Below are 25064 nucleotides of genomic sequence, written 5' to 3'. Positions count from 1 at the left end.
AGCCTTCCTAAAATGAGGGTGCAGGCATTATTCGGGTAAATACGGTACTTGGTTGTGCCACGTTCTAGATCAATGCTGTTTGTTAACATCGTGTTAGGTAACATTTCTCAGGAAAATTTTTAATAAATGCAAAATCTTAAACATGTTGATGAAACCTGCCCGAGTGTGTTTGATGATGAAAACGTTCTTCTGGCGTTATTTTTTGGAACTTTTCCCTAATGCGTCAATAAAGGATCTCGTCTACATTACCGACCATATAACAATACTGATTCCAAGCTGAAAAGCACTTTTTGAACCAACTAAAAGGTAAAGAAAGCCCGGCTTACAATATGGTAAATACGGTATATGGTAATTTGGATTATTTCTAACTGCTTATTACTGTCAACTTTGTAAATTTTTATAAGTTACAGTGAAAGGCTGTATTTGCTGATGTAATGTTGCTACTTTTCCCCAGGCCAGCCTCCACCAAGCAGCCAGCAACAGCAGCAGCAGCAATTACAGATGCAGTTGCAACGCCAACAACAACTGCAACGACTCCAGCAGATGCAGCGTGAGGCAGCAGTTGCTGCTCAGAAACAACAACAGCAGCAGCAGCAACAACAACAACAGATTGTGGTGGGACAAAGGTTACAGATTCAGCAGGCAGTGCCCCAACCTCCAGTACCAGCACAGTACACGCCTCAGGTGTGTTTTGTTCCATAGTGAATTATTAGTCACTGTCACATTCCTAACGGCTGGATTATTCTATTTCATTAGATTTGAGAGTGCCAGCTATGCTGCAAGTATGATATTGTACAGTGGTTCTGATATGTTGCAGGTCTAGTTTGGCCATAGAATTTTCGAGCCCTTAATTTCTGTAAATTTAGACCTAATTTGTTTGTGAACTACTGTGTTTCTCTGAGATTTTTGTACTGATTTTCTTTTCTACTGTGATTAGGTAGGAATTCTTCTGCGCTTTCAGTTGATCATTTGCTGAATCACCACCAGCTATCTGTCGACGCACTATTCCAGTCTTCTCCTCTTTTCTCAAGACAGTCCTTTACTCCCATCGTCCATCTGTCCCTTGGACTTGTCGTTGGCCTCTTGGCACTCACTTCTGTCTCGTGCATCCTTGTGGGTATCTCTCCATTTGTTTGTTTGTTTGTTTGACATGCCCTTACATTTCTCTATCTTCTCTTGTAAGAGTTCTTCAAATATTGACTTACTGCCAATCACCTACACTGACCTGAAAAACATTCCAGTTATCAGAATTTCCCATTACTTCCGAGGCACCTTGTACTTCGTTGTCACTTTCACTTCTTTCAGGAATAATTTCCTTGTTGGAATTAACACGTTATCACTATCACCATCAATGCTGTCACTAAGATGTTTGAATATCAAGCGCTCAATTTCAGAATTGTCAACAAAGCAGGCTGTCATCTTGATTCTAAGAACATATGAAAGTACTTTCACTTCTACAGCTAAATAAACTTCTTAAGAGCGCCATTTGTTTTTCAACGACTTTCAGATGTGAAGATAAAAATACCAGTATTCGGCTGGTATCTATATTAGTGCCATCTGGTGTCCAGTTATAAACCAACTGCGAAAGAAAGACACTGTCTCTCCAGAATGATTGGACAAATTTGACCATTTTCGGTCCTTATATATTATTAATGTATTATTAACCAGCTGAACTTTTCACCCTGTCAATATATTATCAACCAACTGAACTTTTTATGTGTGTCCTATTACATAACAAAACCCGGTCTAGAAAGGCAAGAATAACGACCGAGAGGATTCGTCGTGCTGACCACATGGCACCTCGTAATCTGCAGGCCTTCGGGCTGAGCAGCGGTCGCTTGCAAGGCCAAGGCCCTTTAGGGGTGTAGCGCCATGTGCGTGTTAAACAAGGTTATATATTGACGATGTTTTATGTACAGCCGAATGTTGTTATAACTACAGTTTATTTTTCCACATAGTTTCCTGCTTTGGAAATGCATTTGTCCCAGCGTATGGACAGCTTTTTGATGCTATTATCGCGAAAAGAACAAGGTCGTGTCACCAGCCAGTTGCGCACGAAGTCTTCCGCACTCTCATCATCTTCAAATCATTGCCGTTCTAGAGCTTCTTTAAGTGGTCCGAACAAATGGAAATCGCAGGGCGATAAGTCCGGGCGGTAAGGAGGATGATCAAATGTAGTCCAGTGCATTTCCTGTAGCATGGAGACAGAGCTGCAGTATGGGGCCGCGCATTGCCATAGAGGATGATGACCTGTCGAATCGGTTGGTCTTGTCGTTTGCGGTGATATGCAACCCTCACCTTGTTCAACAGCTCGCGTTAGTAAGTAGCATTGATTTTGTGTCGCTCATGCAAAAAATCAATCAGCAAAATGCCTCGCTGATCGAAGAAAACAGTTCCAAGGACCTTGCCAGCTGACAGTCGAGCCTTGGCTTTCGCTGGTGCTGCCTCCCCTTTCCTCTGTCACTCCTTACTGGCTTGTTTGGATTCGGGAGTGTAGTGGTGGACCCATGTTTTGTCGCAGGTGACGATCCGACTTAAAAATGCATCACCTCCTTACACAAACCTTGCTGTAATCCTCCGACAGACCTCCAAACGTCTCAACTTCAGATTTTTTGTCAAAAGACGAGGGACTCATCTGGAACACCTTTTACGGAACTGTAGGTCGTTTGTGATGATTGCTTGACAGTTCCCATAACTGATTCAGACTTGTTCTGCAATTTCTGATACTCTCACTTGTCGATCGTTGTCAATAATGTCTTTAACCGCGCGAATGTTTTCATCTGTAATGCTAATCTGAGGGCGACGATCGTGTTGCTGATTTTCCACGCGTTCTCGTCCTTCCCTGAACTTTTTATGCCAGGCAAAGACACGCATCCTTGACAATGTTTGATCACTGAACTGTGCAGTCAATCTGTGGCAAATGTCCACCGCTGTAACTACTTCACGAGCAAGAAATTTTATAATTATGCATTGCGCGGTGGATGGGTGCACCTGTTTCTCCGACATCGTGAGCGTTACTGACGAAACGGCGGGAAATATCTAACAGCATGCTCTCCCCACTCCTAACGTTCCCGCCTAAGCATAGCAGAAGTGCGGGGTCAGGCCTCCCAACTGTTGATGTTCAAGAATGAAATTCCTGTTTATATTTGATCAACCTTCGTTTGGAGAATCCTGCTCTGTGAGGTAGAAATCGCTGATGAAGGGAGTGGTGGCTCCCGAAACATGTACGAGTCAAAATAAGCGCACAAATTTAGGAACTTGATAATATATTGACATGGCGGACCAGACTATCACCCATAGTATATTAATATGTCTCTCAGAAAGACGATCGCACTTGACAAAACAGTGCACCGCCTTCCAGAAAGACAGTCTCCAATTCTAGGGTTAATGTAATCTGTGGAGCTGCTGTTCTGCTGGGTAATGTGGTTTAAGTCTTATATTGGTTTGTAACATAGTAATTGTCTTCTTTTAATATTACAGCACCTGGGTATGTGAAGCATTTCAACTGGATTATTTAATATATTTCAGAGGACAGCATTGGAACTCCATATTTACGTTGATGTGTTCTGTAGGAAGATGCTGTCAGCATTTCAGGGGCTGTATACTCAAGAGTTATGTTTTATCAGGTCCCAGTGTCGCAGGCCCTGACTCCGGCAGCACCGGCACAGCACACAGTACCTGCTCCAGTCGCGCAGCCAGCGCTGGAGGAAGTGGCCACACCGGCAGAACCGTTCCAGGTGAGAGAACGGTACGGTGTTGGATATCAGTCTGCTGGGTGGTTGTTCTTTGATGTTCTCATCACTCTCTGAGCTCAGGGTGTCCATGTACGAGTAAATGGTGAAACTCAGCAAAGACTGTCACAAATCTGGCACATGAAGGGGTTTTAAAATTAGTTGGGGAGATTGTAGAGTATTTTTAAGAGGGACAGGTTTAATTCAATAACCGAGATTATTTGAGATTAAGCAGATGTCTAGGAAACCATGCGAGACCGTATGTATGGAATACACACAAAAGCGAAAAGAAAGGTCCGAAGTTTTTGGCTGCAGCCTTGGTTAGTGGAGGATAGAATGATAATGGCCATTGTTGGCAAGTAGACGCTATGGGCCGATTGCAGAAACTGCGTTCAGACGATGTTTACGGTTAAACAGTGTCTAAGTATGGGTGCCACATTGCAGGGATGTTATTTATCACTTAGACACTGTCTAAAATTGATGTTCAATGGACCCTGTTTAAACACTGCCAAGAACACTGTTTAACCTCATATTTTAGGATTGAATCACAATCAAAGGTTATATACCATGAAACATACAAATTGTATTGAGATGATTCCACGAAGAAAGGCCTCTCTGTGTGTCTGCTTTACATTCTCAGCAGTTCATTTGAAATATACGGGGAGGTACAGTTTAAAATACGATTTCGCTTTTCAAGAGGCAATAAGTGACTAGTTTCTTGAGACTGACAAAGGGACAGTCCGGTACCTGTTAACTTGACTACATTTCATGGGAACCGATATATTTTATTATGTTTGGGATATATTCCCTAGAATTATAGCTCACTTTTGACTACGTCCATATCAGAATAACTTGTCCCGATCGTCAAGAGGGCTGTCACATACATCAGCCGGGAGGGATTCAGTTATATTGTGCTAATTGAGATAATTTTTCGGCAACTATGAGATAGGAGAAGACGGATTGGGAAGGAAGACCCATGGCCATAATAACAGCCCCACCGGGCAAGTTGGCCATGCGGTTAGAGGCATGCGGATGTGAGCTTGCATCCGGGAGATAGTGGGTTCAAATCCCACTGTCGGCAGGCCTGAAAATGGTTTTCTGAGGTTTTCCATTTTCACACCAGGCAAATGCTGGGGATGTACCTTAATTAAGGCCACGGCCGATTCCTTCCATTCCTAGGCCTTTCCTGTCCCTTCGTCGCAATAAGACCTATCTGTGTCGGTGCGATGTAAAGCAAAAAAAAAGGCCCCCAGTATTTGCCTGGTGTAAAAATGGGGAAACTATGGAAAACAATCTTCAGGGCTGCCGATGGTGAGTTGCGAACCTACAATCTTCAGAATGCAGGCTACATCTGTATGACCCATACAACTCATTCGGTTACACGGTACTATAATTTCAACTTCCCATTGCCGAAGCTATTTAGATTACACGCACCGCACCAACACTATAATTACACTATAGTTACACTTCTTCGTACGGTGGCATGCCGCTTTAGTGTCGATAATATGAGATTTAATTTTCATCAAAAGCAATATTCTTATCTGTGGGCAAGTCATGTAAGCATGAGCATATTTGAGTAATGTTTAGAAAGAGGACAGCTGACTAACGTTTGGCGCGTGCAACGACAAATTTAGTTGGTTTTGACAAGCAAAGAGTTACATGGAAAATACTTCTGTTTCCATTTTCCATTCAATATCGAAATTTTAAACGTCTAGCTAAACACCGGCTGAGCATTGCATAAGTTAGACATTGTCTAAGGCTTAAAACTAGTCATCGTTTCTGCAGTCGGCCCAATGTGTGTTGAGGAGAGTGAGGGGATAGACAGACAAGAGAATGGAAAGAAAAGGAATTGGATATACAGTCTTAAGGCCTGGTCCTTTCCCGACCTGAGCACCAATTGATGTCCCACCTTGGAATCTTTTAAGGGTGTGAGGGTGGGAAGTAGAGGGTGAATGTTGAAGGACTTCTGTGAAACATTTATTAAACAAGGTTTGCTAGTGCCTGGTGTGATTGGGACAGGGATCCATGATGGGGTTTTGCAGGTACTGTGGTGACCGCATATACGTATATCTTGTGTATTGCTAGTTAGGGCAGTGTAGAAAGGTATGCAGAGTCTGAAGGTGTTAGGTAATGTCGGATGAAGTACGGTCATGACGACCTTGTATGGGGTAAGACTTGTTGGTGATACTCCTGGTAAAAGTCGTGCTTGGTGTAAGTAATTGGCAGATCTTGCAGAAGCTGTGTTCACAGGGGAATGAGCCAGAAGGGTGTGCATGTTGGTATGGTTCATAGTGAGCGAGAGTGTTTTTGAGGTTAGGTTGGTACCTGAAAGTGACTTTGTAGACACTTTCAGCTTTTTGGAAGAAGACTCCAGGGTGTAGTAGGGTGAGGATGAGAGAAAACGTGATTTATTTTGTGTAGACCAGGATGATGTGTCATTATGAAGGGTATGAGGATAGGTTGGTTAGGGAGTCTAGGGAACAGAGTTCATGGCCCGGGAGATGGCGATCAACCAGTTGGGTGGGGTAACACCTAGTAGCTTGTTGTAGGAGGCATTGGCTTTAGAGGTTGAACAAATCCGTTTACCCCGGATGGCCAGGCTAAATGGTAGAGATCATTTTGTGTGATATGGGTGACAACTATTATAATGGAGGTACTGCTGATGGGTTTGACATGCACTGAGGTTTTAAAAGAAGTAAAAAAAACACAACAGTTACTGATCAATACTGTTTATTTGCTTAAGGCAAATTAAATACTGTAGAACATGTTTTGTCTACTTTGTAGACACCTTCAGCTACATGTGTTTAGGCTTATTGCATAATTAACAAGGACACATTTCTGTTATCTTAATGTTAAAACACACGTTAAAAACATTAACAAAAATATTTTTTAAAATGTTTTTATACTAAAAATTGTGTGTCATGCGAAAAAGGAGGAGCGGTTCATGGATGGAGAGGAAATATAGTAGGCTACATTAACTATTCTCTCTAAAATATCCTGTTAACAAAAATAGCTTAATGTTAAAAAGTTTGCCATTGTCGCTGTTCATAGTTATGTAAAAAATTAATGTAAATTCTTTGTGGCAATTCTAGCTACAATACAATAGGTGGACGATTATTTGGTGTTCTTCATTAGAACGCTATCCTTGTTGTTGTCTATTGAAAGAGAGCTATTGTCTTGTTGAGAATCTTGTACTGTCCTGTATTTAACTGCTGGTAGATTTAGATGGCGGCTTACAACCAGTTTTTCTGATCTCCCCGAGTTACTTATTTGATATATTTTCGAGGAGCGCTTTCTCGGTCCGTGCCTTAGCTCTCTGCCTAGTGTTGTGTGTTTTACAGTTTTTAATTTGCCTTAAGCAACTAACCAGTATCGATCAGGTGGAACTGTTGTGTTGTTTTACTTCTTTTAAAAGTGTATAACATTGATATGTCAAATGGGGATGATTGCGTGCAACAAAAATGTACTGAGTTGTTGATTCTGCCATCTTCAGGCGGAGGTCAATGTCAATGAAAGTGAAAGATGTAAGGGAGACCTGCTAATTGAAATCTCTTGTCATAGATATTTAATACTCTAATTGCATAATAGATGCCAGGTAAGAATGGACACCCTGCGCGCTTTGTAGTTGCACAGTAGTTAGGTGGTAAAGGTGCTGCCTCATCTTCAAAGGTGGTTGGTTCTCTCACTTTGTCTTTTCCTCCCTCATTGACTGGCTGGTGTCCAGCAACAAACAGCTCAGCAGCCGCAGCAGGGTTTGGTGGTGAACCCGAAGACGAAGACAGCATTGGCCAACATGCTGAGCATCAGGTTGCAGAGCTCAAGCGCACCAGCTGGCGGAGGGCAGGTGAGGAGCGCTCCCTGCTCGGCACAACCTTCGTGTGATGGATGGTCTGCTACCGGGTCAACACTGGCATTACTCTTCTTGAAACATCAGTCGGTTGCATGGTATGCTCTGATTTTACCAGATAGTACATTCAATAACACTTTTTATGGCTTATATTGAAGGGAAAATGTAATTATACATGATAGATTTACCCTATATACACTATAACTCCACACACAATTTTTGTTTGATAATCAACACTGAAAAATACAGGTGCATGCATCATTCGTGATAATGTGTTCACCTCCTCCATAATACCTGAATCCCATTAAATGTCAGTTAGTTAGCCTTAAATATGTTTGCACTTGCCACAAGTTCTCGTACCGGGCGAGTTGGCCGTGCGGTTAAGGGCGCGCAGCTGTCAGCTTGCATCCGGGAGATAGTGGGTTCAAGCCCCACTGTCGGCAACCCTGAAGGTGGTTTTCTGTGGTTTTCCATTTACACACCAGGCAAGTGCTGGGGCTGTACCTTAAGGCCACAGCCGATTCCTTCCCACTCCTAGGCCCTTACCTATCCCATCATCGCCATAAGACCTATCTGTGTCATTGCGACGTAAAGCAAGTTGTAAAAATAAAAGTTATCTTTTATGGCTAAAGAAAAGCTTTAAGTTTTTGAAGATGCAGAGAATATAGGAAAGCACACAGCGAGAAAGAAGTATATCAACAACAGTTGAATTTGTGACTGGATAAAAAACAATACTTTTCTTCAAGAAACAATAGTTTCATGGTCAAAAAGAATGTGTTTGGACATGAAAAATAGGCTGTGTGATTATGAGGCAGAGATCAGAAGAAGAAGAATTTGCTTGGCCAAAAACATGATGACTCAATTTTAGAAGGATCACTTCATTTCAGTTAAACTGAAAATGAGATTAGGCCAGGCTATGTGGTGCGAAGGGTATTGAAATGCCTTCCACACTCTTAACAGGCCCTTTTTGAGCTTAAATCCTTTTGCTACATACAAGCACTATCCTTAAAATGACTCCAGGACTAATCAGCCATTCAAATCAACATTTTAAAAGTGTTAATGAAACTTAATACTTCATAAATTAAACATGGTTTCCATATCTGCTCTAGTTTTTCAGTTAGTTTATTTTAGTTTTCTGCAGAATAAAGGAATTTGAATATCTGTAAGAAACGCCATAAAGACACTTTCATGTCTCTACCACGAGGTATGACAGAAGAGAGTAGTGGACCAATATTCGTCAATATCTGTCCTCTATAAATACATATTTCATCTACTGCAACGTCTCTGTAGTGTCGATCTTGTGCCTTGTGTCCTGAACAACTGGTCAATCAATCAGTCAGTGATCTGCATTTAGGGCAATTGCCCAGGTGGCAGATTCCTTATCAATTGTTTACCTCATATTAACATTGTTGGTTTTTTTTGGGTCACATTTTGAGGCCACCAGAAACTAGATTATTCTTCTTGTCCCTATCTGTTCCGAATATTGGCAACCATCTTGGTTGTGTCTTCTCTGTTGTGAGCTGCTTGGAGTAACTCTGCCGATGTCTTGAGAGTCCAGTCTCTGAGGTATTTTAGCCAGGAGATTCATCTCCTGCCAACACCTCCCTTTCCAGCAATCTTTGTTTTGCAGGATTTCTTGCAGTAGATGGGAGGTACCTGCTTCTGTTTCTCATGGTGTGACTGAGGTATTGTAGCTTTTTTGTTTTTACAGTGGTCAGTACTTCCTTATCTATTCTCATTCTTCAAAGGATCTCTGCTTTTGTGACATGATCTGTCCATGACACTCTTAGCATTCTTCGGTATAGCCACATCTCAAACTAGATTACTAGAAACTAGATTACCAAGAAAAATTATAGAGAAACTCTGGTCTTTGTAGCAATAGTTAAGGAAATTAGAGAGGATATGGAAGAGCTGCAAATAATGCTAGATGATTTTGCAAAACAAAACAGAAAATTTAAAGAAACTGAAAAACATAAAAATAAGATATGAACCAAAAATGGACAAACAACATACAATGAAAAGGGTATTTACGGACGAGGAACGGCGGAAAAGATCGGAACAAATGAAAAGCTACTTGGCAATTTGGAAAGAAACCCTATCAAAGAAGATGGCCAGAAAATGATTGCCTGAAGTGGTCCAATGAGGCTGTAAAAGAAGAAGAAATATGTTACTGTTGTTGGTAAAATATTACTATCTGTCCGCGCACCTGATGTAGTCGTGGTATTTTCACTATCGCTGTTGCAGGGATCAGTTTCTCTCACAAAAATATACTACGCAGTTCAAAATGTGTAGCTATTAGCTTACATTCAGGAGATAGTAGGTTCAAATTCCAGCAGCTCTGAAGATGATTTTCCATGGTTTCCCATTTTCACACCAGGCAAATACTGGGACTGTACCTTAATTAAGGGTATGGTCACTTCTTTTTCCAGTGCTATCCCATCCCCACCATAATACATCTCGTTGGTGTAACATGAAACAAGTGTATTTTAAAAACCATCACTGTCAAGCTAATGAATGAAAACCTACAATGAACGAAGTCCCTATCTTGGGGAGAGGATAGGAATTGTGTGGGCTGCCGAAGCCTGTCGCACTCCTCTGGGGCAATGATGAATTACTGACAGATGAAATGATACGATATTGGAGAGTGTTGCTGGAATGAAAGATGACAGGGAAAACCTGATTTCCTGGAGAAAAACCTGTCCTGCCTCCCCTTTGTCCAGCACAAATCTCCCATGGAGTGACTGGGATTTGAACTACGGAACCAAGCGGTGAAAGGTCGACGCGCTGCCGCCTCAGCCACGGAGGCACTTGTCAAGCTAATGTAATCATTGTTTCATCGCCACGTTCATCATCTGCGCAATTCATTTACCACGTGTGGCCATCTTGGTACTGACTGAATGCCAAATATTTGACTGCTATTGACCATCTTCGAGTGTTTTAACAGATGAATGACGCTGGAGCAGCCTCACAGCCAAATAATCTTCAACGTGTTTCTCGCCGACAAAGGCACTGATATACACTAATATCAAGAAATGGGTGATTTTGTGGTTGGTACATTACACACCCACACTAGGCAGTGACTTAAATACAGTCAAAACTGGTTAAGACATCCCTCTCTAGCGCGTTTCCCTGGTTATTACATCATTATTCCTAAGACCCAGTCCATATCCCTTAAATACATTCCAAAGAAACCTTGATAGCACATTTACGTCACTCTTTAGTATGTTCGTAACTCCCACCATATGAAATTTAAATTAGCATTCCTGGCCACATTGCATGCACGATGCACCAGCGACATCTAGCTCGGGTAAGGATTTACAAATGATGAAAAATTAAAGTTTATTGAAAAGGAGGATGCTAATCCACACATGTAACGCATACACATCGTCTGAATTTTGGACATTCGTACAATAACTTTTAAGATAATTGTAGGTGACAGTTCGCGTCTCTAAGAACGTTTTTCCTTGATGTTTTACTATGTTGGTGCTCTTAAAATGTATTATTTATTTATTTATTTCATTAGTTATAATTGTAAACACTTTCTTTGTTTTCATCGTAATAATTTTTACATTCAAACTTAACCTTAAATTTAACAGTGTAATTTTCATTTTTTTTAGCACGTTCCGTCTTTATGACTTTTTTTTCTGGTCTTCACAAAAACGTCCTAACCAGTTTTGGCTGTAGTTCAGTCCAAATCTTGGAATAGGCACTCATTGGCATACCAAACGACCGTTGTTCTGCCCAGAGGCCTGCAGAATACGAGGTAACACGTGGTCAGTGCGATGAATCCTCTTGGCCTTCTAGACCGGGGCCGATAGCTCCTCGAATGGTCTCTTGTAAGCTGACAGAACCACAAACCCTCTTGTAAAGATTCAGGTACACTACTCTTGGACAATGGGGCCAGCATAAAATAGAATATTACAAAATGAAGGTAAAGAAAGGGCAGCGTTTGAAGGTGATGCCAGTGTTGTATCCTTGTACTGTTTGAACTAATACATTCTCCTCTTTCACAGGACATTCTGTAACTTGTGTGGTAGCCCTAATCAGTTGTCTTGTTTTAACACAAGTTTTTAGCAAGCATGTTCACTATCGTCAGTGTTGATCGAAAGGCTTTGTTTACAATTTCCTTTCCAGTATATTATTTTGATTATGATTTGCTCTACAAGTAATGTATTCTGTTGCATGAATTGTTGGTTGGACATTGTCCGTTGTAGCATGTTGATTGATCTAGTCATTGCAGGATCATGTCACAGCTTGAAGTTAGTCTCTCAGGGCGTGTGAGAAAGGCTCTCCTAAACACAGAGTTGTTGTTCGTACAAAGTCCAACACAGTTTATGCAGTCACATTTTTCAGAGAACTTCGCTATGTTTTTTTAATTCCCCTTTTTATTTCTGCCTTAAAAATGATATTTTAAATTCTTGGGACTGTTCATAATATTGTAATTGACAGTGGGAAATTCAGTCTTTATTGCACAAACACCTACAGATTCTGAATTGGTGGCTCATTTCATTGTTGCTCAGTAATTGAGAGAATGAAAAATGTTTTGAAGATGTTCCAGGTTTTGGTTTATTACCGTTGTTACCCGGTTTCAGTCCCATTGCTGGAAAAATTTTAATCAGAATGGTGAGCGGCAAAGGTGTGGTATACAATTTCTAATCACTAGCTTGCCTGTCAAAAGCCTGGATTGCTAGGCTGAGTGGCTCAAACGGTTGACGTGCCGTCCCTCTGAACCCCAACGTGGTAGGTTCGATCCTGGCTCACTCCGGTGGTATTTGAAGGTGCTCATATATGCCAGCCTCATGTCGGTAAATTTACTGGCACGTAAAAGAATTCCTGCGGGACTAAATTCGCTTTGGATAGATTCCTTGGTGTTATTCCGTAGGAGTAGGCTACTTGCTGACCCTGTACCACCTCCTCATCACATCGTCACTGTCCCAGACGTGCTGGTCACTTGGGAATGTCAACTAGAAACTGCACAGGCCTCTCCAGAGACCATACAACACTATTATTAATTAATTCATAATTTTATTTATTTATTCATTTATCAATGGATGAACTATCTTGGTTTGAGTAAATTAGGTGAACTCATATGAGATCCCAGTTTACCGGGCGAGTTGTTGGTGTGGTTAGGGCTGCAGAGCTGTGAGCTTGCATCCATGAGATAGTGGATTCGAACCCCACTGACGGCAGTCCTGAAGATGGTTTTCCATGGTTTCTCATTTTCACATCGGGCCGATAACCTTAGATGTTACTCCCCTTTAAACAATAAGCATCATCAACCATTTTCACACCAGCCAAATGCTGGGGCTGTACCTTATTTAATGCAACACCGCTTCCTTCGCACTCCTAGACCTTTCCAATCCATCGTCGCCATAAGACCTATCTGTGTCTGTGCGACATAATAAAAAAATGAAAAAAGGAGGTCGCAGGGAATCGCTGGACAGGTGGAGGGAATATTTTGAAAAACTTTTCCCCCTAAAAGGAAATATTTCTATTGTGGCAAACCACCGAGTTCATGGGGAGGAGGATAATGATGTGGGTGAAATTACACTTGAGGAAGGGGAAAGGGTGATAAATACAGTCCGTTGTCATAAAGCAGCAGGAGTAGGTGAAATATAGTAGGAAGGCAGAGATGACATGGTGGTTTAGAAAAATGAGAATAAGGCGGCGTTATTTGCCTGTTAATATATAGACTTGCATGACAAGTATTATACAAACAGGTGGGAAAAATGGCAGGAGGGTACTTAGAATGAGGAGGTAAAGAATTAAGTTTTGAATTAATTCTATGGATGACGTGGTACACATAAACCGGCTTCAGTGGTGGTTATATGAGGTGAATAGAACAGTATTGGCTATCTAGGAAAATAATGGACACAGCTGTGCAAGGTGAGAGAAATAGAGGGAGACTAAGACAGCAAAAGTTAGACTCGGGGCTGTTCCACGAACGAACTCTGCAATTTTTCAGCTTTGAACTTCACTTTTCAGCTGTTGCAAAGTCTTTCTGTTCCACCATGATCTAGATCAGGGCCTCTCAAACGCCCAAAATCTCACGCGTGCAAATCGAGGCGCAAGAGCGCCGTGTACTGTGCATTGATCCCGCTCGGTTCGCCTCGGACCAACTCTTCGTCTCTGGGCAACTTGGCTAAGCTCGACTCAACTTGGCTCGGATGTGGAGCGCTACGGAGCAAGTGAGGAAGAGGGAGACAGGCGGAGCGAGCGAGACAGGCGTGGGGAAAGAGAGAGACAGCGCTAATGCTCCAAATCGAGGAGTGGGGGTCTGCACTGTGGTCAACCAAGCGAAGTAGTCTTTTGCACCGTGCACAGTGCATGCACCTGGTGCATGCACTCTGAGAGGCCCTGATCTAGATTTTACTTTTCAGTTTCTTCGCAAAGTGAAAAGTCCTTGCAAATGAGTGATCGATCAAGTTTATTTCATAGACAAACTGTAAAACACTCCATGATTTTAAGGCTTTATTTTTTGCAGCAAACTTCACGGTATAATTGTGGTACCGGTAGTTTTAAAGTAGTGATCATGGGAAAGAAATATGATTATAGTCCTCTCCGTGTAAGGACGTACCCTAAGGGTGCAACCTTACCCTTTCTCCCCTGTAATATTAAGATATTGATTTATGGTTACTTTTCTTGCTGTTGGGTCTTTTTCAGTGTCGGTAACCATACAGTTTAGGGACCCTACTTGCCGATACGACATCTTACATTTACCGTTAATCTGGCACGTTGGCAACGTTCAATCACTGCTCTAGCGTGAAGTGCGTGTTGCCACCGCATCGCCGTTAAAGTCACTAGTGATACATTTGCGAGAATATTTAAAGCATATTTTCTTTTTCTGTGGGATTGTAAATCTATTTGGCTAATACCAGGTAAGTAGGATTGTGGCATGTTCGGATAATGCATTTAATAACATAGTTTGTGTGAAATGATGAAAGTGCTCATGTCTAGATCTACCGGTACATGAAATAACTCTTGCGGGACGAAATTTTGGCAGTAGAACTTATAACATTATTATTTTCAAATCCGCAGTGAACTTGAAAGCTGACCTAAATTCTGTTCACGGTGCTTGGCACATTAGTATTCCTATATGTTTGCTGATAAGCTTGAAGATATAACCAGCCTGCAGGCTGAAAATATGCCCAATAATCTCTCTCCTTACTGGTTACCGGTATTGAAGAGAGAAGGAAATATTCGCGCAAAAGAAAGGGAAGTCATTGGATGTCTGGAACTTTCGAAAATCACACTGCAAAGACTTATTAAATAAATTGCATCGTTTAACACACCCCTCTTTTCAAGAATATGGTTATAGTACGCCTACTGTATATCAAAATAAAGACAGATAATTTAAGTGAGAAAGTGTGTTTATTTCCTTAATTCCTCATTGAGGAGATATTCATAATTATCTTGATTTATTTCATCTTATCTTTTATCATTTACTAGGGTAGGGAAACATTCATTATTGGTGTTTACATTGAGGTTAGTTTGTTATGGTTATGTCTGATGACTTTAATATGTAACCAGGCAGGTTGGCAGCAGTGATCAGCCATTACAAAAAAGAGAAAAGAAGAGCATCGGGCGGCGATATTTACTTTCTGGGGTATTTCCTTACGTGGCAATTACTATACAAGACACTGGCTGTGCTAGAAGTTTTCACGGAGAAACAGGACATCCTTTTTTGGCAACTTTAAAAATATCCTCTCAGGTGATGACAAACATCAATATTACTGAGAGTACCATCAACGCATCCACACACAGAAGGAAATTCACCCTTCATTAGAAATTCCATCGCTATATTATGTGAATTATCAGGCCAACGTATTATGTTAGGAAAACTTACATTTACTATAACATCTGCGACTTTGGTAGCAGTTCTGCAAATAATTGATTTTGATGTCCCATGCATTTTTTTTTTTTTTTCGGAAAGGAATTGACTTCCTTTTGTTGCATCTTTCAATAAATTGCTGATCATTTCAAGAATATAGTCACCCTGTGTTGGGGTAATAAGAAAACACTCACGAAATTCCGTATAAGTGAGGTTATGAAAATTTAATCCTATCTTTGTACGTTATCTTGTTGGATTCCTCATCACTGTCCTCACTTGATGATAACAAAAGCTCTCATCGTAACATGTTTATATAACTAAACCAAATTGTACGCCGAGAAACTAGTGTACATACTTGTTAATTAACAGATGAAAAGGGAATCATCTCTGCAAGATTTATGAAAACTTTTCACTTCATTTCTTTGCACTTTGCATTTCTGTACCGATGGAGGAACATAACAGGTTTGAAAAGTGAGAAGCTTCCTGACTTTTCACTAAGCAAGCTCAATTTAAAGTGATGGTGGAACAAAACCTGAACTGAAAAGTTGCAAAGTTTGTTCGTGGAACAGGCCATCGGTTTCTAATTATTTAAATATAAGAGGTATAGAACTAAATGTGGCCTCAGAGGGATTGTGGAGGCATTTATCAAATTCACAAAGGCTTCCAGGCTGAATGCTGAAAGACATAACAGCGTATAATGATGATGTACGTAGCTATAAAATAATAACTATGTTAGGAATCTGATTATTGATGTTGTAATTCATTATTTTAACAGTAATAATAGTCGCAACTAAATGGAAAGAAGGTACATATCTCTTATACTGGTTTTTGAATGGTAATCCCAACATCAGTCTCCTTAACTCGTCTGGTATGAGGTTCCAGACCTGCGCTGCACCTACTGCGAAGGATTTGTATCATTTGGTGATATGTACAGGATATTCCTGTTGTGAGGGCAGCTGTTTTGATTCTGAACTTTGATACAGAAATCTTAGCTCGTAACAGTAATTCAGATTTTAAAATCTGGTTCACAGTGTATATGAGAACTCCTCTCACTATGACGACAGACCACGTTTTTGGTATTGCTCACGAGCTTGTGATCTGTAAATTACAATATTATGAGTCCTTTTCTCACCCTCTACTTCAAACTATTTGATGTTTAATATTCTCAGTTTTATTTTCTAACAGATAATGAGATCTGTGTGACTCGGGCCCTGCAGACTCAGATGATGGCATCTCGACGCCTGCTCTTCTTGTATTTCAGTTTGATTTGCCATCTCTTGTAGTATTTTCTTCTGGTTTTTTTGTTTGCCATAACACTACTAACAGTTTCTGCATTGCTCAAGAATAACACTGCATCTCTTGCTCATGGATGTTTTGAAATAACGGAAAGGTGTGTCATGTCTCTTAAGTAATCTGTTCTAGGTACTGCTTTAATTGAGATTTTCATTGATGTAAGTTGTTGTTTACAGTGAAATGATGTTGTATTTGTTTTTCCTCTGTTGAGTATTTTTCTATCATTTAGTTTACAGGGAGAAAAGCAACCTCTTCCCATTTGCCTTCTGTCTATGTAGAAATTTCTTTTGGTGTTAAATGGAATAGTGTTCTCATTCAGTAGCTAGATGTAGATCATAGAAAATTAATACCCTGGAAGGTTCTCCCAAACAGTTATAAGTGTTTGCTGAAAGCAGAAATACAATTTTCTAGCTTAATGAATGGTACTTGCTTTGAGAAATGGTATGAACAAAACTACAGTTTCTACACACGAGTATTAGCGGTTAGTAGGAGTATATTCTCAGACCAAATAGTATGTACTTCTGATCTTAAGATTAGAAAGGTTTTCCTAGACCTGGCAAATATATCATCATACTGATAGTCACTCCAAACAAGGGTTTCCCATGTATCGGCCATTTATTCAGAATAGCGGTTTATAAAAAAAACTCGAGATTATATCTTTGGACTTGTTTGGTATGTGGCTATCAGCATGAGACTAGTGTTCATTGTTTACTTCATTCCACAAAGTACATGTAATGATTTATAATATTTAGAGGAGGAGATAAGTACTGAAGATGCAATTGCCTTGATTGTGTTCTTGGTGATTTTCAGTCTTTTCAGGAACTCTTGCGTTTTGTGAGGAATAGTGTGTCTCGCTCCAAACATCAGGCCTATAATTTCTCGTTGATTTATGTTGTCCTTCGCCCCCAGATCTTGGCAACATTGTTTCTCTCTGCGTACCTTGCTCGGCTGATCATCATGGATCTCAAAGGGAAATGTAGTGTCGATAAAAAGAACAAAATGTTTTACCCATTCGATGATGACAGTGTCGACTCTTCTCGTTGAACCATTGCAGAAAGATATCCTACTTCTTTGTGCACCTCGAGACTGTCAAGGCTGTCAGCAATTAATGAGCGCAATGGTCAACTCATTAACAGTTCTCCCTTGCAGCAGGGACGTAGCACATTAGCTTCATGCTTATGAATAAAACAAGGTTTTTACACATCACCAATGGGTAATGCTAAGGCCACTACTGGGGGAAGATCTTACAGTGATAATGTCGCAGTTAATTTTGATTGCTGCCGGGCTGAGCGCTCGGACGGTTAAGGTGCTGGCCTTCTGACCCCAGCTTCACAGGTTTGATCCCGGCTTAGTCCAGTGGTATTTGAAGGTGCTCAAATGGAGCCTCATGTCGGTAGATTTATTGGCGCGTAAAAGAACTCCTGCGGGACAAAGTTTCGGCACCTCAGTGCCTGTGAAAACTTTCAAAAGTAGTTAGTGGAACATAGAAACAATAACATTATCATTATTATTATTATTATTATTATTATTATTATTATTATTATTTTGATTGCTTGAGTTTACTCAGCAGAGGACAGACCTTTCTTGATGGAGACCCAGGAGTTTCTCTTCCTCCAGTGCAAGTAAAAATGTTTTTTTTGCTTACCAGGTAATATGCTCCATTACCTGAAAGAATCCTCACAATATTGTTTCCTAATATGTTTTGGCCATGTGGATCATTCAAAATTGAATATACACTCATATTGTGTATGATCGTTTAAGTATAATCTACCAAGTTCTGATTTCTGATCTGTATGACACAGAAATGAAGTTGTGTTTTGCTCATTGCAATGGAAAATATTGAGTTAATAACATTGTGTTCTGTTTAATAAATCTGTGGCTTTGGAATTAGACCAAAATTACAAGCCATGTGGGCGAAGAAGATAGAAACATGTTCGATAAGGAAAAAGATATACCAGTAATTCGAAAATGAGAGTAAATTTAAGGTGTGATTTCACTATATATATATATATATATATATATATATGTTAATACAGTACTTTCATGGCTTTTCCATCTATGGATTGAATGGTAAAGTTAATTGACTCCGGTTTCTTGGCGAATGGGTCTGCCCCAATGGTAGAGACGGAACCTCCATCGTGGACAGATGCGCCAAACTCAACGATGCGTACCAATTATCGCAAAACTGTGACAATAATAATAATATAAAAGAATTTATTGGACTCCAACCTATTCAATACATTACTGGATGTTAACATTTTTAGTTAAACATCGTTAAAATGGAGACATGTTTCGCCCTCCATGTGGGGCATCATCAGTCATATCAAAGCACCTCAAAATTAAACCAGACGTCTGGTTGGAAATTATGAGCAATATTTATAAGAAAGAATACATTAAAAACACGTACAAAGTCCTATCCAAAACGAAATAACAACAGACTAGTTAGGTACACATAGTAAAATACGCTAGTGGTTTCTTAATATTAAAATGCACAGTATAAAAATGGAAGTAATCAAAGTCCGTATGATATTGAGTTCGATGGTGGTTCTGCGTTAGTATATACAAATGTTGGCAAAATAAAACACAATTTATAATTACTGTACACTTATTTCTAATTGTTAAAAATGATAAGGTAAAACATTCCAATTTGACTATTTATAATTTGGCTACAACCAAAATAATTCGCCCTAGAATTCATGAGGTAGTCAAACTCCGTTGGTCACTCTCTATTTGAATGGAGTGCACAGTGCGAGTGAACAGCTTTTGTTGATTATAACTGAGGCTGTGCTAAGACAGAGTTAAAACAACACCAGCTTCAAAGCACCTCAAAATTAAACCAGCTCGTACCAAAGACACATTGCACGTAAATTGCAGAACATATTAGACAAAAAACAAAAAACCTTAGACCACAAGTTGACATGTCTATTAGAAAAGAAACCTAAATCCATAAACCAAAACAAAACTAGAGAAACTTTCACCCCCTCATGGAAAAACACTCCAACCACCATCAATTTATCTAACACCACATTTTCGGATAATGAAATCAATTTCTTTGACCAAGGCCTAAAATATAATTGGCCTAGTCCAAATAAAGCCGAGGATATAATTACCACAATAGCCGAAGTTGAATCCAATATAAATAAACAAATTCCCTTCGACAGACAAAATGACGTGAGATATGAGATAAAAAAGAAATTACCCACCCTTATAAAAGAAGTTTCCGACATCAATAATTTCACCGTTCTCAAACAAACCCACGAATTAAGAAAAAAGGTAGACACCAATAATGTTATAGTAACGAAAGCCGACAAAGGCAATGCCGTAGTCCTAATGAATAAACACGACTACGTCAAAAAAACGGAGGATTTCTTTTCCGATAATTCTTACTCAATAATTTCAAAAGATCCTATCTTAAAAACTCAGCGTAATTTAAAAACAATCCTAAAAAATTCACCTTTCTTATTTAATGAACACGAACATCAAAAACTCATCAATATGAATCCCAAATTACCCACCGTCAGATCACTGCCAAAAATACATAAAAATGATGTTCCCATTCGACCCATCATAAATAGCCGAAATAGCCCAACGTACAAAACTTCTCAGTTCCTCCAAAAATTCCTTAAGAAACACTTCACATTTCACAATAAACACCCTATTAAAAACTCAATAGAATTATGCGAAACTTTAAATAAATTTAATTTGCAGCCTAACCACATAATGTGCTCATTTGACATTACCAATATGTTCTCGAACATTCCCGCTAAAAAAACTATCGAAATCATACGAACTAATCTTTCTAAACACAGCACCTTAAGTCAGTTAGAAATAGAAGAATGCTTACAGTTACTAACTTTCGTCCTTCATAACAATTATTTTACGTTCAATAATAAGATATACAAACAAGAAGGTCTAGCCATGGGTGATCCCATTTCGGGAATACTCGCCGAAATTTATATGGACAACCTCGAAAATAGTAAAATAACAAACAGCATTAACGGTTTGTGTCTTTGGCTACGCTATGTCGATGACACACTAGCAATAATAGACAAAAGCTGCAATAATAGTGAAGACATACTAACTTACTTAAACAGCCTTGACAATTGCATCAAGTTTACTAAAGAAGATGAGGACAATAATATCATCAATTTTTTAGACATTACAATCACCAGGACCTTAAACAATTTCGATTTCCAGATTCACAGAAAACCTTCATTCACTCCCACAACCATAAAACAAAATTCTCTTCACCCACAATCGCACAAACAAGCCTCATTTTACAGTTTAGTGTACAGAGCGTTAAAAATTCCCATGTCAACCGTCAATTTAAAAAAAGAAATAAGTACCATAAAAGAAATAGCTGTTTTCAATGGATACAATCCCTCAATCATACAGAAAATAATCAATAAAGTGAAATTGAAATTGGCCACAAACCTCTCCCCAATTAAAATTAATAAGCCTAAATATGCATCATTCACCTACATTAACCCCATTATACATCAAATCGCTACCCCTTTAAAAAAACATGATATTAGGGTAGCCTATAAGACCCATAATTCTAATCAAAAGCTATTTTTCAACCACAATAAGATAAACTCGGACAACAATAAATTTTCGGGCTCTGGCATTTATAGACTGAAATGTGCTGAATGTAACAGTTCATATATCGGTCAAACTGGTAGGAGCTTTGCAATTAGATATGCAGAACATTTCAATGCCCAAAAGCACAATAAACACTCAGCCATGAGCATCCATATGAAAGACACCGGACATAGCTTTACCACAATCGAACAGGATCTCCAAATTTTAAAAAGACTAGATAAAGGCAGGCTCATGACCGAGTTCGAAAATTTATACATTTTTTTGGACCAAAAATATAATAAGAATAAGAATTTAAATGATCCAATAGACAACCGAAGCCCTCTTTACGAACAATTAATATTTTCGCTTAATAGTTTAAATCTGAAAGACAAAAGACTTGTTAACATCCTCAAAACAAGCTCTCCAAGCACCCCCACTAAGCCGCTCAACTCATCACGCCCCTATTCTCCCTCCAATACACACAACTCCTCCCCAAGCGCCAATCACATACCCACGGCGCCGCCTTCTCAAATCCACTCCCCTCCTCTAAGACGTCACACGTACAACACGAGGAGCAGGACATTAGCGACAGCCAGTGCTCCACAAACCTCCTAACAATTAGGCAACAGCTCAACAGCTTTCAAGGTAAATTTTTAATTTTCACATTTTTCATCTCTCAATGATTTCCCGTTTCTTTTCTTTTTCAGTCATTTCACTTAACTAATTAAGACAAATCCTCCATTTTCAGATTTCCCTCACATGTAGGACAGCTCAAACACCGATTGCACTGCACAACATTTTCGACTGTTGCCCATTTAACCAACAACTGACTTTCCCACACTTCAACAACAAAATATACGCAAATTTTTAGTCAACTAGGAAGAACCTAATGATGTTTTCAACTATCTTCATTTGAAGCTGGTGTTGTTTTAACTCTGTCTTAGCACAGCCTCAGTTATAATCAACAAAAGCTGTTCACTCGCACTGTGCACTCCATTCAAATAGAGAGTGACCAACGGAGTTTGACTACCTCATGAATTCTAGGGCGAATTATTTTGGTTGTAGCCAAATTATAAATAGTCAAATTGGAATGTTTTACCTTATCATTTTTAACAATTAGAAATAAGTGTACAGTAATTATAAATTGTGTTTTATTTTGCCAACATTTGTATATACTAACGCAGAACCACCATCGAACTCAATATCATACGGACTTTGATTACTTCCATTTTTATACTGTGCATTTTAATATTAAGAAACCACTAGCGTATTTTACTATGTGTACCTAACTAGTCTGTTGTTATTTCGTTTTGGATAGGACTTTGTACGTGTTTTTAATGTATTCTTTCTTATAAATATTGCTCATAATTTCCAACCAGACGTCTGGTTTAATTTTGAGGTGCTTTGATATGACTGATGATGCCCCACATGGAGGGCGAAACATGTCTCCATTTTAACGATGTTTAACTAAAAATGTTAACATCCAGTAATGTATTGAATAGGTTGGAGTCCAATAAATTCTTTTATATTATTATTATTGAGAATCTTTCAATACGGAAAATAAAATGATTTTCATTACTTGCAAACTGTGACAACACGAAATACATTTGGAAGAACGCCAAAATATGCCATTACAAGAATATTCTCAGGCCCCAGTTCTTATATGCTGCAGAGACCTTACTGATGAACAAGAAACGCACTATGGACGACCTGGAAAAAGTCGAAAGACGTGTCCTCTGGGTGTCCTATGGAAAATTCATGGACCAGCTGTGCTTCCAGATGGAACCTACAGACTGAAAGCGAACTCTGAACTGTACCAACAGTTGGAAGTGGCTAACGATAGCATGCGACGTAGGTGACTGAAGTTTTACAGGCACCTTCTGAGAATGGATTACGGCAGGCTTACGAAGAAGATCTGTCAACAAAAGCTACAAGACTGAATGCATGTGGCTCAATGAAGTTAAGAGAGACTCAGCTTCCGCTGAGATTTCTGATACTGATGTCTCAGACCACACTAAATTTTGTAAGTTGGTAAACTTTTTGCAGGCAGGGCAAGCAGGCCCACACAGCACTGTCTTCCTTGCTGGAGAACCACTGATGATGACCGTCAAGTTCAAATATCTTGGATCATTCATCACAGCTGATGGTAATATTGAGGCAGATGTCAAGCACCGCATCAGTGTTGGTGGGATGAAATGGTGGTCTCTTTCTTGCGTTCTGTGTGATAAATGATGCCAGTCAAATTAAAGGACAAAGTGTACAAAAGCACTGTCCGGCCTGTCCTCATGTACGGCTCGGAATGTTGGGCAAGGCAGAAAAAGCATGACCAGTCAATGCATATTACAGATATGCGGATGTTGCGATGGTCAGCGGGCATCATTCTGTATGACAAAGTGTACAATGAGCATGTATGAGGATCCTTTAAAGTTGTGTCCATCAGCAACAAACTGGAGGAAAAACAGCTCTGCTGGTAAACTCACATCCGAAGAAGAAATGAACACCATTTAGTACAGAAAGCTCTTGCAATTGAAGAGAAGAAGAGGGCGCCTTAATGCAACATGGAAACGAACTGCTGAGGCTGCCTTAAGGAAAAGTGAAGTGCCATTAGATCTTGTACAAGAACGTCGGACATATTCTCTCCGAGTCAGACGAGCCGGCCCTGGGTGGCCTCGGGAGTGCCCGTTTTATGGGTACATGTACAGCCAGGAAAGAAGGTAAATTTGTGGTCTCCCCTATCAAAGGTTGTTAACCCTTAGCACTCACGCGGCGGGCCATGCCCGACAACGAGAATATCCCTCCTAGATCCTGTGTCAGGCAATGCCTGACATGATTTTCTTCCCTATATAACTCCTTTGTCGGGTCACGCGTGCATGAATTACAGGTGCAGTAAACTACTGCAATCCTTCGATGACAATTTGAAGCCACTTATAGCTATAATCTCTTTGAAATCAGGCTTTGTGTGTATTCTTTGAAGACCATGTGAGTTTGTAAACAAATGTTGCTTAGCAACATGGCGGCGTTCGAGCAGCATGAGAAAGAGAGAGCCAGTCTTTTAGGTGAAAGTGACGTTGATTTCAGCGATAGTGAGAGTGATTTTCAATTAAGCGGTGAGGAAGATATTGCGGAACGAGATTGTGTTGGTGAGTTGAGTGATGAAAATCCCGATGATGAGAAAATTATGCTAAATGGCAATGCTGGTACCTCTTCTGATGGATGGAGGAAATACCGTGACACTGACTTGGACTTCAAAAGCCCATTCACATGTACGTCAGGTAATAAACCATCATAAGGTTGAATGAACTTGACTTTTTCCAGTTATTATTCTTGACTGACGAGTTATTACTGGAAATTGTGCGCAAGACTAACCGGTATGCTAGTGTAAACATTCAAAAGGTTACGCCGTCGCCATAAGACCCATCTGTGTCGGTGCAACGTAAAGCAACTAGGAAAAACAAAAAGTTACGCCCCTCACACATGAGTCTATTAGGAGGTCGTGGATAGATGTTATTCTTCCTGAATTCAAAGCATTTTTAGGTGTAATCCTAAATACGGCAATGAACAGTAAGCCTAAATGACGACACGAGACTGTGTTTTGCAGCAAAACTTGCCAAGAAAAGCCTGGATTACATCCCGGCGAGTGTTTTGGGAAGTTCCACACAATGCAATATTACAGGCAAAAAGTGACTCTCGGAGATAATTTCAGGTTTGAAAATGCTGAACATTGCACCTGAGTACTGTATTGTACTTGTATTATATTTATTTCGTGTTTGCTTTTGTTGAT

The 25064-nt window shown here is 39.8% G+C and overlaps 1 protein-coding gene across 3 annotated transcripts in view; it reads left to right on the top strand.

Moving 5' to 3' along the window:
• The window catches only part of LOC136886347 (PAX-interacting protein 1), a 136616-nt gene that overhangs the window by 44116 nt on the left and 67436 nt on the right, over positions 1 to 25064 (top strand). The window contains exons 11-13 of one of the 3 annotated variants that reach the window (XM_067159082.2): positions 455 to 684; positions 3627 to 3737; positions 7456 to 7575. In XM_067159082.2, the coding sequence (XP_067015183.2) occupies positions 455 to 684; positions 3627 to 3737; positions 7456 to 7575 (461 nt within the window). The remainder of the gene's footprint in view (positions 1 to 454; positions 685 to 3626; positions 3738 to 7455; positions 7576 to 25064) is intronic. The other 2 variants (XM_067159083.2, XM_067159085.2) reach the window with 2 other exon arrangements.

The sequence above is a fragment of the Anabrus simplex genome, chromosome X (genome assembly GCF_040414725.1).
Source record: "Anabrus simplex isolate iqAnaSimp1 chromosome X, ASM4041472v1, whole genome shotgun sequence".
Taxonomy (NCBI): Eukaryota; Metazoa; Arthropoda; class Insecta; order Orthoptera; family Tettigoniidae; genus Anabrus; species Anabrus simplex.
This window is presented reverse-complemented; position numbering and strand designations above follow the sequence as displayed.